Source organism: Cuculus canorus, chromosome Z (assembly GCF_017976375.1).
Source record: "Cuculus canorus isolate bCucCan1 chromosome Z, bCucCan1.pri, whole genome shotgun sequence".
NCBI classification, from domain to species: domain Eukaryota; kingdom Metazoa; phylum Chordata; class Aves; order Cuculiformes; family Cuculidae; genus Cuculus; species Cuculus canorus.
In genome coordinates, this window is record NC_071441.1 from 1,497,790 (window position 1) to 1,514,438 (window position 16,649).

The 16,649-nt window shown below is 39.8% G+C and overlaps 1 protein-coding gene across 1 annotated transcript in view; it reads left to right on the plus strand.

The window, feature by feature from the left end:
• The window catches only part of PGGT1B (protein geranylgeranyltransferase type I subunit beta), a 42,053-nt gene that overhangs the window by 940 nt on the left and 24,464 nt on the right, over positions 1-16,649 (plus strand). The window contains 2 exon segments of the mRNA XM_009557528.2: positions 5,595-5,713; positions 14,741-14,808. Of these exon segments, the coding sequence (XP_009555823.1) occupies positions 5,595-5,713; positions 14,741-14,808 (187 nt within the window).

The following is a 16,649-nucleotide window of genomic DNA, read 5'->3' on the forward strand; positions in this document are numbered from 1 at the left end:
GGTCTCCCAAGAGGGGAAAGAAGAGTTTATCCAAGTAACTGTATTTTTTGAACGTCAGATAGAATGTCCCTCTGATAGCATCTTTTTATAGCATGATTTTTATCCAAACAGTATTTTTCCAGACACTGTTACTGGCCTTGAAGTAGTTACTATTACAAAAAGTGGAATATTTTTATTTAGCTAAAGTAGAGCTTAGTTTTGTCTTAGCAGTTGGGTTTTTTTGAAAGTTAGGTAGATTTTCCCTCTGTTTTCTTTTAGACAGTGTTTTCCAGATGCTGTTCGTTCTTTAGACATGATAATGTCTTATATGAAGTGTGCTCTCTGCTGAACAGGTGTCTCTTCTTATGTGATCATGTCTGTTTGCAGTCTTTACCTGTCTCAGATGCAAAGTCTAACAGAGCTGGAGCCAAAGCCCCACATCAGCAAGATATTTGACTATTGTGAAATTCATAACAACATTAAAATTAGTCCTTGGAAAGGAATAGACCATGTATAAGATTTCTGAGAAAATCTATAAATATGCATGTAAGTGGGAAATATATTCTGTAATCAGCTCTTGTCTCACTGCACACGATTGATGAAAATCACCCCCTCACTTTGCCCAGGTCTGATAAAGGGTGCTTGCCTTCTAAAACTTCAAAGCAAGTGTTAGAGAGCTTATTTGCTCGCATTTTCACTATCAATGTAACAGAAAAAAACTTGAATCTTCATTCGCTAGTGTAAGAGTTAAAAATACTAATGATGTATGTGCCTCACTTTGACTTAGAGGGACACTTGTCCTTGTTATGGCTTCAGAATGCATTTATGTCAGGTTCTTAAAGTCTTTGGGTGAGATAGGCAGCCACAAGAGGATCCACGATTTGATTGCCAAGCCTCACTTGGTAAAAACTTGGAGACGTATGAAGAGTTTGACATGTCATTCAACCAATAAAATCATCGGATACTTTTTAGCTTTGTAATCTCCTGTGAGTCATGCTGTGGCCAATAATGCTTAGTGGTTTTGATCAAGTTGTGCTGCTTTATTTCAGTGGAGAGTACAAATGCTTGGTAAAAACGTGTAAGGGCTAGTACGGAACTGTGCTGACTTGCATATAAAATAACACCTGACTTTGTAGTCAGAAGGAAAGTTAGAGATTTTTATTTCAGAGATGTAAATTATTTATTCATTGAATAAACTGTTGTTTCAGTGTACTTTGTTGGTATTTTATGACACTGGGAGTCCTTGCTCTTAACTCTGGGCATAAAAGTTACGGTAGCATGCAGATTTATTAGAAGCATAAGGCAAAGGGCTGACTTTAGCACACTGACTTATGGGCGAAGGCTAAAGAAGTGAGGTTTCATCAGACTAGAGAGGGAGTATCAAGGATCTGATCACAGACTTCCATTAGCAAGGAACAAGTTAGAGAGAGATGGTTCACCCTTTACGAGGGAGCAAGGTGATGGGGCACAAGGCTGTGGCACAAGGCTGTGGGAACGAGTAGCTTCAGGGAAAATTGTCTAAATGTAGGAAAAAATATTATTCACCATTAGAGCAGTGAACCACAAATAAGTTGTCCAGTGAAGTGCTGGAGTCTCCCTTGAATGCTTGCCTTGTCAGAGTCCTGGTCTCATCTAGGGCCCTCCTTTCTGCAGAAGGTGGGACCAGTCATCTGCCTCAAAAGCCTAGACATTTATGTTTGTGATTTACATTGCCAGGCTGTCACAGTTTGCCACTGAGCTGAAACAGAGGCTGTAGTTTACATGGGGTCTTGATAAATAATGCTAATAATAACATGAATAGTTTTGAGAACTCCTGAGAAATTAATGAGCTGCCTGAGCTTAAATTTAATGTGTTGTCATTGTAGCCACAACATATTAAACAGTCAGCACCCAATGTACTGTAAATAATGGCCATGTAACACTGCAAAACCACTGTTTTGTCAAAATTGGAACTGTTGATTTGAAACTGTTTTAGGATGCCTTAATTTTTGGCTAATGAGCACAGTCTAAGCCTTTAATTAGGATAAAAATCACTGTCATGTAAATTCATGCATTTTTTTCAAGTCATGAAGTGTTTACTCAGCCAGAGGTTTTTCATTTCTCTTAGACTGATTTTTAGGTCAGTGTTCTGCAGATGTGCATACATATATTAACAAATTCTCAGTGGGAGATTGAACTATAAATGTGTCTTCCCTGGTTTGACCTTGAGGGTACTAAGTTTGCCTTTTTGACAAGTTCAAGGTCACTGTGTTCAGCAAGCTGCCTGAGCTGACGCTGCATGCAGTAACTACAGACAAAAATAATTACGAAGGCTCTCAGCCAGTAAGTTGAGTAAAGAACGTAAAAGCACATTTCTTTATTGTTGTACCTACTCCTGTAGTGTTTGACAACCTACAGCTGAAGTGAGACTGGACCACCGCTGCATGGAAACTTGTGAATTCTACCACCTTGCCTGCAGACAACAAATGCAACTGTTTCTGCTGCAGTGCAGTGAACCAAAACCAACCCGCTGACAAATGACTGCCATTTAAATTTTAAAAGTCTCTCTTTAATTGCATTTCCTCCTCTAATTCACTATGGAGCCATGTAAACACAGGAAGAAGAGAAGTAAAAATAAAAGAGTAACACAGCATTTCTCTCATTGCAGTGATGCAATTTGTCCTGCACTGTCATTGCAGGACAACGCAACTCTGCTGGTCTCTGAAGCTTTTTGGGGTGTGGTACTTCATGGCTCTCTTTGTCTTATCTTTACTCAGTTTATCAAATCAGTCACTTCAAATACATTCTGAGTTCTGCTGAGAAAATGTGGTCTTTCCCTGTCCCTGAAGATAAAGAACTCTGAATCTGTCATCAGAAATGTATTTACATGCTTGTCTTGGAGGTAAATTAAGACAAATTATACCTGTTTCGTAAGCTTTCTGTAGGTCGACTAAAAAATAAATTTCAGTACATGAAGTAACTGAAGTGGTAGAAGGCAGGAAGAAAAAGATAGAGCAAAAGTGATTCCGAACTTGGGGGACTGCCCTCTTTGGGAATCACTGCATGTAAAATTTTTACACCGTGTGCTGTGCATCATCCAAGGTGCTGCTAAGAGTTATCTTTGTTAGTTTTAAAACATGTGTCTGTAGATTTTCTGTGAGGCTGGATAGCGTATGGAGTAAGGATGCAGAACTTAGATGACTGTATCAGGAATTGTATATGTCCATTGGTGCTGCATATTGTTGCCCATGATATGTGAATTCCAACACGCTCTATAGCCTGTTCCTTAGTCATGCTGGTACTATAAAGAGAGAATCAGCTCTAAAGAAGTAAAACCTAACTATATGTAAACCAGCTCTTTTAAATTAGTTTATCTAATACACGTATTTTTTAAATATGGATTAGATTTATTGTCTGTCTTGCATATACAGCCTTATGGTTTTGGACCTAGTCCGCAACAGCTTCTAGTGCTGAAGTTGGTACGTTTGTGCCTCGTTGGAAGTAGGTTAGCTGGGTAGTGTAGTATGAAAATGTTTTTCAATAGTTTCAGTAAAAGACTGTCAAGCTTAGTATTTCTGAAAATCACAAAATATAAGCAAGGTTTTACAGAGATAATTTACCGTATCTGAACAGTAAATTCCTTGTTTTTGTAAAAGTAGTGATTTTGCTTGAAACACTGGGTTATTGTCCAGAGTCACATTTTGGGTTACACAGTTGCAATCAATGGCAAGAGTTGATATGAGCCTTGAAATGTTAGTTTTTAGGTCTTCAGATGGCTTAGAAGATGTCATAAAAGATACACGTCTTCCACTTAAATACTTTTGTGTGCAATACGCTTTTTTTTACGTTTTATACAAAAAACTTTACTTGTAATACAAAGAGACATATTTCAGAATCCAGTTATTGAAAGTAAGTTTACACTTTCTTTCTGCTATGAGTACTTGCAATAATGGAGCTGTACGCTGTTTTATTTTGATAGTTGTTTTGGTTTGGTTTTCTTTGCAAGGACCATCGAGTTGGAATTTTTGAAGAGGGAATGTTACTGTTCAGTGTCCAAACAGGTTATAGAATAAAACTTTCTGTTTGTAAGAGTGGCACGAAAAGCAGTGCAAAAGCTGAGGGTCAAAGTAAAGAGACTATCAAATCAAGTAGCCTCGGCTTAACAAGTCGCCATTATTCAAATGAGTTGCAGGCACTGCTTATGCTGTTACTAATAACAGTTTCGAGGCAGAAATTGTTGACTTGATTCTGCTTGTGTGTGGCCACATGACTGTAGCACCCGGTTGGCCCAGTGGTAGGAGTGTTGCCCCTTGAGGTTGTGACATTTTGTTAAGATCAGTGTGTGCTGCATCACCGTTTGGCTGTTTTAAGTAGCAGAATTCCTTTGAAGGTATGCTTTTGGGTGACTCAGATCATCATTTTTCCTTTGGTCTTGATGTTGGTGGTTTTGATGCAAAACCACATGGAGAAATTAAGTGGCTGTATAGCCTTCTGTCCACATCTGTCTTCTCACTTGCAGAGACGCCTACTACCGAAGGCCAGAGTGGCTCCCCATCTTGTGAGGTTAGCTGCAGATTGTAACTTAGTCTCCTAATTAAAACTGTCATTAAGCTTTGGTTTTACTTAGCATGTTAAACTAGTTTCTGCCTGTGCAGCAGCTGTCTTGCAGTCCGTCATCTTATCTTGTGAGAGCAAGAATTTCTAGAGGGATACATAGATATAAGTGTGGGTGGCAAAATACACATCACCTAACTTCCGAGGTACCCTTACATGAACATTTTCTCATAGCATTCCATCTCAAGTTACTAATCCAGTGCTGTTGCTCTTTCCGAGCAAGTAACACAACTGTTTGAGAGGTAATACTGCAAGCTAGTGACTGCAGTGGCTTGAGGTGAACCCAAAACCCTCAAAAAAGGGGTTGGTTAACAGGTATGGTAGCACACTTAAGCAAGTGAGCTGTGGGCAGGAAGGACATTCAGTGTGCTAGATATTGCACTCCTGTGTTGGATACTTGGATTTGACTTGCCAAAATTTAGACATTTAAGTAGGTAGTCATCTAGGCTTCTTTAATACCAAAGGACAAGAAATAAGTACCTCTAGATGATAATTCATCCTATGTGCCCATTTGAGTGTTTACAAATACATTGATTGTTTACAAAGGAAGCCTTGCTGTTTCACATCTAACTTCTAAGCAGCTGAAATTGGATTTGAAACACCAGGAGAGGCAGCTTAGTGCAGGTCAGGGTTAGGATGCAGTTACTGCATATTTAGGGGGTTGCTCATGTGAGAATTTGTCACAAAGAACTAGCGCTTCATATTTGTAGTCTATTTTTCAGGTAAGCAGGGACTTAGTTTAATATCTGAATTGGCATATTGTTACTGGTGTAAAAGCCAGTAACAATACAGTTACATGAACAATACAGTTACATGAAAAGCCTTGTTGAGACAGAGAAATGTTTATTGAACAAAGAATATAAACTTTTCTAGTAGATAAATGTCATGCTTTCTGAGCTAGGCTCTGTGTTGCTTGACTGTCAAAGGCTGAGAATTCATAGATATTTCTGTTTCTGCAACCATTTGTTAATTTCCCCGTGATATTTATGGTGGGAAGTGTAAGTCTTATCTTTTTCTTTTAGGTTGACAATTGCATTTTTCGCACTCTCTGGTCTGGATATGTTGGATTCCTTAGATGTGGTGAACAAAGATGATATAATAGAATGGATTTATTCCCTGCAGGTCCTTCCCACAGAAGACAGTGAGTGAGTTTTTATTTTTTTTTATTGATATTAACATTTTTACTTTTTCTTTTCACCTGGGGAATAGTGGATGGCTCTTGCTTTTTAGAAAATATAAAGTTGACCTTACTGTAGTGCTGTCCTCATAATTTCAGATAGTGATGTCAAGCAAATCCTAGAAATAGATCACTCTAGAGTAATAAGCTAGAAGTGATTAGTTTAGCTTTTTATGTGTACAAGGTGAAGCTATGAAATTCATTTGAAGTTAAACCAGTATGGAATAGTAATGAGGTTGCACCTTTAAGCATCTCAGAGGAATATTTCACTTGATTCTAAAAAAAAATTAATATGTTATATAAGTATTACAAGGCTAAAAGTGATTATGGTGACTTCCACTAATTGTATGGTTGCCAGGAGCTCTGAGCACAGGTGTGGTTATTTGGAACAGCTTTTGGAAAATGAAAGGGGTACAGTTAAGAAACAGAAGGGATAGACACATTCCCTACTTTAAAATGAAGAATCTTGAGTACTGTGTTCAGTTCTGGGCCCCTCACCACAATAAGGCTGTTGAGGCTCTGGAGTGTGTCCAGAGAAGAGCAACGAAGCTGGTGAGGGGCTGGAGAACGTCTGACGAGGAGCGGCTGAGAGAGCTGGGGTTGTTTAGCCTGGAGAAGAGGAGGCTGAGGGGAGACCTTATTGCTCTCTACAACTGCCTGAAAGGAGGTTATGGAGAGGAGGGAGCTGGGCTCTTCTCCCAAGTGACAGGGGACAGGACAAGGGGGAATGGCCTCAAACTCTTCCAGGGAGGGTCAGGCTGGACACCAGGAAAAATATTTTTCACGGAAGGGGTCATTGGGCCCTGGCAGAGGCTGCCCAGGGAGGGGGTGGAGTCGCCTTCCCTGGAGGTGTTTAAGGAATGGGTGGATGAAGTGTTTAGGGACATGGTTTAGGGAGTGTTAGGAATGGTTGGACATGATGATCCAGTGGATCCTTTCCAACCTGGTGATTCTGTGATCTGTTTCTTAGATCTGTGAAGGTTAAATTTGCCTAAAATTTTTAGAAGGAGTGATGCTCTTGCTGCATCTCGGTTGTCCTCAGATTGGAAGGTGCATAGCACATCGAAGCCAGTGAAGGAGCACACAGGAAGTATTCACTTCCCAGTGACAGAAGTCAGGGATGTCCTGTTTCTGTGGTCTGGGTGGTACTGGTAATTTTTTCTGTGGTAGCACAGGTGAATGGCTAATAGCAGTAGAGGGGGTAGAAGGGAGGGTGATGTGGGTGAGGACTACTGTTTTGTGACGGAAGGTGCTAGCATGTTAAGTGTTGGTGTGAAGATAGCTCGAGGCTGATCTGTAGAGAAGACATAATCCCAAGGGCCCAGCTGTAAATTCACGAACATGTGCTTTGTATTTTGGATAGTTGCAGAAAGAAAATGATGGTTTTCCTTACAATATCTAGTTTAATTGTATAGGACAAATCAGGTCTCTTCCCTATAAGCAGTTTTATGAAATAACAGCTGTTTTTATAAAGTAGCCGTATGAAAATCAGGATTGCTGATGCTTGATTTTTACAGTAATAAGAAGATCCTCTCCTTATTCTGGGGACTTAGAAGCCGTCAGATTCACCCCAGGCCTTAGCTCTAGTAGCTAATAGATTCGTGTTTTCTTGTGTTGTATTCCAAGACCAATTGTAGAAAGTTAGGAGTTTGGATGACATAATTATTCCCAAAGCATTTTTAATCAGGAGAAAGTTCCTGCCCCATAGCATTACAAAAATTTCCATTTTTTTATGACTTGCTTTCTGATCTTTATCCCAGTCCTTAGGAGTGTATTCATAAGATTATAGGACAGTGATTTTGCATGGGGTGCTTTTGGCCATGTATTCTCTGTTTTGAAGTAATGAATGTCTCTTTTTTTCTAAAAGAATGAACTTTCCTCTAACCTTGCGGGTTTGTATCACATTGTAAGAATTCTGTTTTAAACTCTCTCGCTTTTAGAAATGACAGTACTCTATCTGGTCACTTAACCACTAAAATTTCAGTATTGTTTTTGTTCCATTTTTACTTCATCTAATGGACAACATTTGGTAGGAAATGTACATGATGCCAACAGCAGCAAGTGATGACTAAATGTTTGGAAGGGAATGTGTACCCCCCTGTAACATCTACTTGCAATAAAATATACTGACTTTCTTTAATCCTGGGTATGTGCAGTACTTAATTGGCAGCCTCTGAGCAGCAGAGCTCTGACTCCCTCTTTTGGCCTGTTGGAGGAAGAAGCTAAACTCCAACAGACTGCAGCACTGAAGCTTCTGGTTTCAAGATGTTTGTGCACCTCTAGTTAAAGAGAGCAGTTGCTAGCTTGATGCATCAGAATCTTTTTGGGTAAAAACCAGATATTTACTCTGCTTTCAAAGAAACGTTCTGTTGCAGCTTCTTTGACATAACTTTTTTCCAGGGAAATACCTCTTGCCAGGGAAAATTGATTGTCAATATTTATATCATAGCACTGTTTTATTATGTGGCTTCTGGAATGGTGAATTCCGACAACCTTGCTTTCTATAACTGTGGCGTATGACTCACACTATTGCTGTAACCAGAGATGTTTATTAAAACAAAAAAAATCCCGCTATTTATACTGTTAAACCCAGATGTTACATTCCTTCGGAATTTCCCACTAGAACTAAAACACAGGGCTAGAGCGTTAAATGTAACAAGCGCAAGGTCAAAGCACAGCGTATAGCAATGCTGGCATAGCCGTGTATTGACACAGTTGTACCAGAGAGCAAAACATCTTTTTCAATAGGTCCTTTCTTCTCCTGCAATTTTATCAGGTGGTGTTTTTTTCATTCAGTGCAATCAGACACTTTGTATCTCTTTCATCCACATATAACTGTATTGTACGTGATATAAGTCTTTATTACTTTTGCCTCTGGAGCTGTAAAACCAATTTAAAACTTACATCTTAAATCGGACTATATTCTTATAGAATCTTGGTTCTTTGTTTTTGATCACATCACCTGTTGAATTCCTAAAATGAGCAAAATAAGTCCTGTAATTCTCAGGAGAAAAATACGTTTCTCTGCTGTTCATGTTTGTTCCTCCAAAGCTTCCATATCCATAACACTTTGGTTGATTTCTGTTTAAAGCATTTGTTTAAGATGGCAAATTCAAATTATTTTGAGAACTGCTGCTACCTACAGCAGTTTTTCTGGCGGATGGGAAATAGAACAATTGACGCTCTGCATACTTAATATTTGTTTATTTTTATCAGTGACTGTTATGGTAGGTGTATGTGTTGGGATAGAATTGATTTTTTTCCAAAGTAGCCCATATGCTGCTGGGTTTTGGGTTTATGACTGGAACAGCGTTGGTAACACTCCGGTGTTTTAGCTGTTGCTGGACACTGCCTGCGCACCATCAAGACTGTCTTTTCCCCCCTCTGCACCACTTCTCCATCAGCAGATGGAGTCAGGAAAGCTGACCCTGACTGACCCGAGGGATACTCCATACCATCTGACACCATGTTGAACAGTAAAAGCTTGGGGAAAGGGAATGGTGTTTGTCTTCCTGAACAACCCTTATGCCTGCTGAGGCCCTGCTTTCCAGAAGGTGGCTAAACCCTTGCCTGGCTAATGGGAAGTAGTGAATTAATTCCTCTTTTGCTTTCTTGTGCCCACAGCTTTTGCTCTGCCTATTAGTCTGTCTCTGTCTCAACCTGTGAGTTTTCTCCTCTCTGTTTCTCACCCTCTCACAGGAGGAGAAAGGGAGTGGGTGGCTGTGTGGGTGCTTGGCTGCTGATTGGGGTCAACCTGCTAGCACAGAGCATGACAGAACCTGATAGTAAATGCAGAGTTCGGTGTTTTAGAATGCTTCTTATACAGAGTCTCACATTATCCTGTGATAGTTTTAGGTAACAAGTTTGTGTTTACTGGTACGCGTTGTCTGATGGCTAGTTAAAGCTCTGGTTCAGATGTTTGTAGCCTTTGAAATTTTTATGTGAAACTATAACTCAGGAATGGGAGGTGGTGAGATCTTGATATCACTGAATAAGAAAGCAAACACATACTCTGTGAGCTTTAATTGAAATGTACTAAAGGAAGCTAAAGATTATGGTCTGTCAGGACAGACTGTACTCTTCTGTGGGTTTGTTGTAGTTGTGATTCAAACAAATAATGTCGTTTAGGTAGGATAATTTCAGCTTAAGTGTTTAGAGACTGACTCAATACCAATTCTAATTAGGAGGCAATGGCATGTCACATATCTGAGCTGACCTTCACACAGAAACCTACCATCCTTAGCTGAATGCTTGGTCTCATTGCTCTCTTCTGCTTATTTGACAGGCCTCGGTCTTTAGTTCTTGCCTAATCGTTTGGCTTTATATTCCATAAATTTTCGCCATTCTTTTCTTTCACTTTTAGTAAATGCTTTGCTTAGGTGCATGGCTAATGCGTGTTTTTGTTGTCTTTATGTGTTCACTGCAGAAAGAACTCACTGTCTTTCCTTTTAGAAAGAAGTTGAAATCTTGGAAAAAACTTGTTTTCTTCTTTTTGAGGAGGGTGAGCTCTTTTAAAAGCTTCATCAGAAACTTTATATATTTAGCCTAAGGCATACTTTTTAAAGTGTTATTGAAATTGGAAAAGGATTGATAAAAAGCCCTGTGTCAGCTGCTTGTTCTTAAGATTCTTGTGATGTCGGACTTCTACTGTTTTCTCTCTCATAAAGCAGCTCCTATACAGAATTTCAAATTTACTTTAACTATCTTGAAGTGCAGATCTTAGCAATGTGAGAAGCATGTGTCCCAGTTTCTTGCAGGTCACATTTAAAAACCATTCAGCACTTTTCATAGAGAATCATAGAATCTTACTTTGGGTTGGAAGGGATCTTAAAGATCTAGTTCCAACCCCACTGCCATGGGCAGGGACATCCCACTGGATCAGGAGCTGCCCAAGGCTCATCCAGCCTGGCCTTGAACACCTCCAGGGATGAGGCAGCCACAACTTCCCTGGGCAACCTGGGCCAGGGCCTCACCACTTTTGTAGTGAAGTAATTCTTCCTAATGTCGAGTCTAAATCTGCCCCTCTCCAGTTTATACCCATTGCCCCTCATCCCATCCCCAGAAGCCTTTGGGAACAGCCCCTCTCCAGCTTTCCTGTAGTCCCTTCAGGTACTGGAAGGTCTCTCTGAGATCTCCTCTGAGCCTTCTCTTCTCCAGGCTGAATAACCCCAACTCTCTCAGTCCTCGTAGGGAAGGTGCTCCAGCCCTCCGATCATCCTTGTAGCCTCCTCTGGACCCATTCCAACAGCTCCATCTCCTTCTTAGGCTGAGGATTCCAGAACTTGGACACATTATTCCAGATGAGGTCTCCCAAGACAGGAATAGAAGGGCAGAATCCCCTCCCTCGCCCTGCTGGCCACGCTGCTTTGGATGCAGCCCAGGACACGGTTGGCCTTCTGTGCTGTGAGCGCACATTGCCGGCTCATGTCGAGCTTCTCATCGACCAGCACTCCCAAGTCCTTCTCTGCAGGGCAGCTCTCATTCACATCATCCTCCATCGTGTACTGAACCCGGGGACTGTCCCGACCCAGGTGCAGGAAGTTACACTTGGCCTTGTTGAACCTCATGATGTTCTCACATCCCCACTTCTCCAGTCTGTCCAGGTCCCTCTGAGTGGCATCCCATCCTTCTGGTGTAGCAACTACACCACTCAGCTTGGTGTCCTCTCTTTCAAAAGAGTGAATCCAGAGCTGTGTACTCAAGCAATCTAATTACAGTGGAGGCACACTCCTTGTACGTATTCATGCACCATCCTTCCCCACAGCAACACCGGCACTTATGTGACCCTGCCTGACAGCTGGTTTAGAGTGTTGAAGTGGCAGAAAAGCATGCATTTATTTATCTAACACAAGATTAGCTTCGTATTGCATTCATGAGCTGTGCTGGCTGGCAGTGCTGGTGCTAGTCCAGTAACAGAGGGGGAAGATTGTACTGTGTGCTTCAGTGGCTTTGCTGTGCTAAGAAATGGCACCAAAAGTAGATCTGAGACTTATTTCATTTGTGGTTCTGAACCCACGAGACCTTTGCATAGCAGGCTGGAAACCATTACGCTACATCAGGAACCTAAAACTTTCTTCTGTCAGAGTCTAAATTTAGATTTGGAATAATGCTTCTTTTTTTCTGTACTCAAGTATCAGTGATGAAAAAATGTATAACATTGACCGGCTTTGAAATTATTGTCACATATTAGCGTTCTGATCATAAGTTTCTTGAGTAGACATATGAATTTTCCTCCAAGATAACCTTCTTTAATGCCTACTTTTGAAGTATTTATCGAGATGTATAATGGACTTCCATTTTAGAGAATGCAGCTTTGCTTTTTATGACATATTCTAGTGCTTTGGCTTCTAAGAATAAGTATTTTTAGCACTAATTCAGTAAGACTTGCTTATGCTTACTTTTGTCTGGATGCACTGTCTGTCAGCCTATGTTAAAGCTGTGGGTTTTTTCTTATATTGAGATTTTCATGATGTATGTAAGCTTGCTTCTATGCTTAGCAAAATGAGAATAGCTGTGGAACCAGAAGAAAGCATAGCTAACCTGAATGGGGATAAGTAGTGGTAAAAGTTATCTATCTTCCCCTGCAACACAAATCCTAAAAGGTAAATAACAAAAATGTACCGTGTGTAACAAAAGACCTCTCAGGATAACCCATCTGTGGTTGTCAGTGGGAGCTCTATTACGTATCTGAAGGACTTTCTGCCCTACGCATGTAAGTAACATGGTTTTCTTCACAGGGAAGTCTCAGCTCTTAATTTAACCCTACAGTCTTTTGCTTGGGGAAGAGTCAGCTTTCTTTAGTTCTGTTGTCAAATGTGGAACATTTTTGCAGTTGCGTTTTGTTCAGCTTGCAGCAGTCACACAGTAATTGATGAAACATTTATTACTTCTTGCTTGTCTTAAGCTCTAACAGGAAGTGGTCAAATATGCTGAACTCTGAGAGTGAGCACTAGGTGGTACTATTCCATAACTGCAGTGAGACCTAGTGCTTCAGCGGCCTGTGCTGGACCTGGACTGGTCATTCCAGCAATTTTTTACAAGGGACGTGCACTAATGGAAAGTGATCATAGTTGATGTTTAATTTTTAATTCTGTTTCTGATTCTGACAAGTTGTTTGGATAGTAGGCAAGAGTTTGATTAGCACTACTAAACTGTCACATAAAAAGTACAAGCACTTTGCAATAAAGACTGAAACAAATTTCATAAAAGGTGATGTGTGTATGCTGAAAGACGGTGGCTTTTCCCCAACTCCGCTTTGGTTCCCATTTGGTTTGGAACTTATATATTCACAGAAAGCCAAAAAAAATATGAGACATGACGTCAGTGTGCCAGAGTCATCTGATTAGAAATGAGCTGGTTTCAATTCCTGTTCTAGCACTTCCTTTATCAGCTCAGCATCCTAATTTTTTAAATTCAGGAGTTGTTTCAAAGTGAATTTTGTACTTTACTTAAGCATTAAAGACACAGGTTCAAATGGGCCAAGGGAATGATGATATTTAGGAAATCTGGTCATTAGGAAGTAGGAATTCTAGTTCTTTTACTTATTTGTTCTCATTTTGTCATATTTAAAATTATTATGCTTTTTGGGTAGGGTCCTTCAGGACCTTGGATTAGTCCTTAAGATTAGTTTTTAATGCGCTTTTCAGAACCTGTTGCAGTGTGAAATGCAAATCTTTGTCTCTAGAATCTAGCAGACAAACAGTCTGTGAAGAGAAGATTTAGTTTAGAACAAAATATAACAGGCTTTTTTCCCCCCTACAAATATAGATACTCTTTCTATTTTTTCTTTGTGGGTAAGTGTATAGCATGCGAGTTTGTAATGCAGGTAGAAATGACCTTCCTTACACCTGCAGAATCATTACAAAGTACGCCTGATTGAAAGGTGGAGGAAGTGGAGAGCTGCAGGTGGTTTTTTTTTTCTGATAAGTAATAGTGATAATAGTTCACTCCACGTATAGTAGATCCAAAGTACTTTAACCATCTTGCAGTACTCACACTGATATCTGGCATATTGAAAATGGATTTAAAAGTAGAAGCTAGTGTGCTGTTAAATGACACCAGAACTGGTAGGCCACAATGCATAGTGATCATTTTTAGTACTTTCAGCTTTGTAATTATTCTTGTTTGGTTAGTCTGGTGCAGTTCTCCCTAATCTCCATGTGATTTTTTTAGATGAAAAGCTGAAGAGCTGAGGAAAAAAAAGACAGGAAAGGGAGAGATAACACTCAAGTGCTGTTGAACTATGGCACTTGTTAGACTTATACTTTCACACGCTGAGGAGTAAAGTGATTTAGTTTTTGCCATGCAGAAGCAGATTTGACCACTGCAGACCTGTACTTAGCTCTAGACTGTGTGGGGCACACTTTGCATTCTGCATGCTCAGGTACTGTGTCGTGTTTAAAACAAATTGTATTGAATCACTAGCAGAAATGTTCGAAAGCTACAGTATGATTGTACCTGTGGTTTGAGTGAGAGAAAGATGGCCCTAATGAAAAATTTGCCTTTTACGTAATTTTTAACTATTTCGCTCTGACAGAATTGAATTATCTTGGTGCTAGATTAAAACTGCAAACGCTTTCTGCTTGTACATGTGACGAAGTGCCTTAAAACAATTCTGCTTGGGAACAGGTGGTGTTGCTAAGCAGGACTCCAGAGAGGAAAGGAAAATGTCCGTTAACTCTGGGTACTTCTTGAGGGGAGCATGGGAGACAATTCTGTGCTAATATGAACACTGTATTTCCACCAAATAAAAAAAAATCTGTTGCTTTGCCATTACAGCAAGATCAAGTTTGCTTGTGGTTTTCTTTGTGTTATTTTTTTATTGATCATAGTGATGAACTAGGGTTGGAGTTGTACTAAAAGTCATATGCAAACTCATGCTGTGAATACTGTTGAACTTACAGGTCCCAATCTTGACTAGAGAATTATGGTTTGTAATGAGTGTTTCAGCAAAGGAAGATAGTTCAGTCTTTACTGTTTTATCTTTTCCAGGATCAAACTTGAATCGCTGTGGATTCAGAGGCTCTTCGTATTTAGGAATACCATTCAATCCCTCTAAGGTCAGTTAAGTGTACCTGTGCACGTGTGTGAAATGTTTTCAGTTAGGCAATAAATTATCATGTCTTTTTTGTAATATTAAGTGCATAATTGCAGACTATCTGGAAGGCAGGGATTTTTGCGCTGTTAATACGCTAAAATGCTCGCAGAGGTTTTGAGAAACGTACATAAGGAACATACTGAAATGGTACTGCTTGAGTTCCCAGGAAAGAAAAGAAATTGATATACAAATTGTGGCTTGTCTCAGTGCACTCTCCCCCTCCTCTGATCAGTTACCGAAGAAGAGAAGCTTCTCAAAGTCAAAGACCTATCACCTGCTAGAGAAGGGTGGAATAGGTGCCTATTGAGTAATGCAGCATGTGCTGTTTTTTCTTTGGTATTCCTCTTCCTGTGATGAAACATGCGTATTTAATTGCACCTTTTATCCACTCAAATAGGCAAAGCTTTGCTTATCCCAGTTTGTTGTGACTGTAACAGAGGATGCTTTGAAGCCCATGGAGCTGAGGTTCAAGAGAGTTAGATCTGTGTAGGAAAAGAAAGTGCCCTTAATGCAAGAGAGAAAGGAGGTTAGCAGAGGATGCTAAAAATGGTACAGAAGTTCTGATATGTTTGGAAGAGGAAAGTAGTGTGGCCAGCATGCAGGGGGGATTATGAAAGAGGTACAGCAGTTCTATCCTGTGTTTGAAAGTGAAGAGTCAACTGTCACTAAAGAGTGGTAGAAAAATCCGGACAAGCACTGAATTATCATCAAGCATTTGATTTTTATAGTGGACAGATAACAAGATTTTAAATATAAATGAATGAATCTTAGAATCTGAAATTGAAAGTAAAGATGGATATCTGATACACTAATGACTGTAGTAAACTGTAAAAATGCTTGAACCGACTAGAGTGCAAAGGTAGTACAGCACCCCGGTTTGTTCTTATTTTTATTTACTCTTAATCACATAAATTTATGCTTCTGAATAACTTGTGGGAATGTTAATTTGCATTGGAGTGGTAAAAGTGTATGCCTCTTTGCACAGAAAGTCAGCCAAGTACTCACAGCAATAATATTCAGAGGTTGTGCTTTCTAACAAGGGAAAAATAATAGTGAATAGTGTCTTTTACACCTCTACATTGGGTGCTACAGTAGCATGTGACAGGCAAGGTAATTCATCTCTTGGTTTGCTTTGGTATTTATCCTAAATTTGGTATTTACACTACAGATGGTGTCTGCAATGAGCTTGGAGTGTAGTAGCAAGATTAATTCATCATCTTTAATTGGAATTAACCTCACTGGCAACCCAACCACCCACTGAGCTGGAAGGAAATAAAGGAAAAACTCTGCTTAAAACATGAAACAGTGTGCTGTCCGTAGTGGTGACTTACTGGGATGCTTTGTTAAAAATAAATTTTAAAGGCAAAATAATAGACAATAATTTCAGTGTAGTTCTATAGGAAAAACACTGCTTGTACTTGAAAGCAAGATTATTTTTGATAACAGTCACCTAAAGAAGTTGAGGTTATCATGCTATTGTTGTGGCATAACAGCATTATAAAGTGCATAAAGGCATGATTTTACTAAACTGAGGTAATGAAAACTTATCAGTTACGTTTCCTCACATGTTTGAGTCAGTGCCCTGTGGTGTAGTAAGTACAATAAATCAGTGTATGCTTTGGGGAACCGTTTTCAAATCCTCCCAAGTTTAAAAGCTTGGAGATTGAGTTCTGGGTGTAGATCCGAGATAATGTAAACTTCCTGGAAGACAAATAAGATGGCAAAGCCTCATTATTCCTTCCCAGCTCTTTCTGGTATTTTAATTTAACTCTCGACTTCAAATAGTATGTGCTTCATACTTAA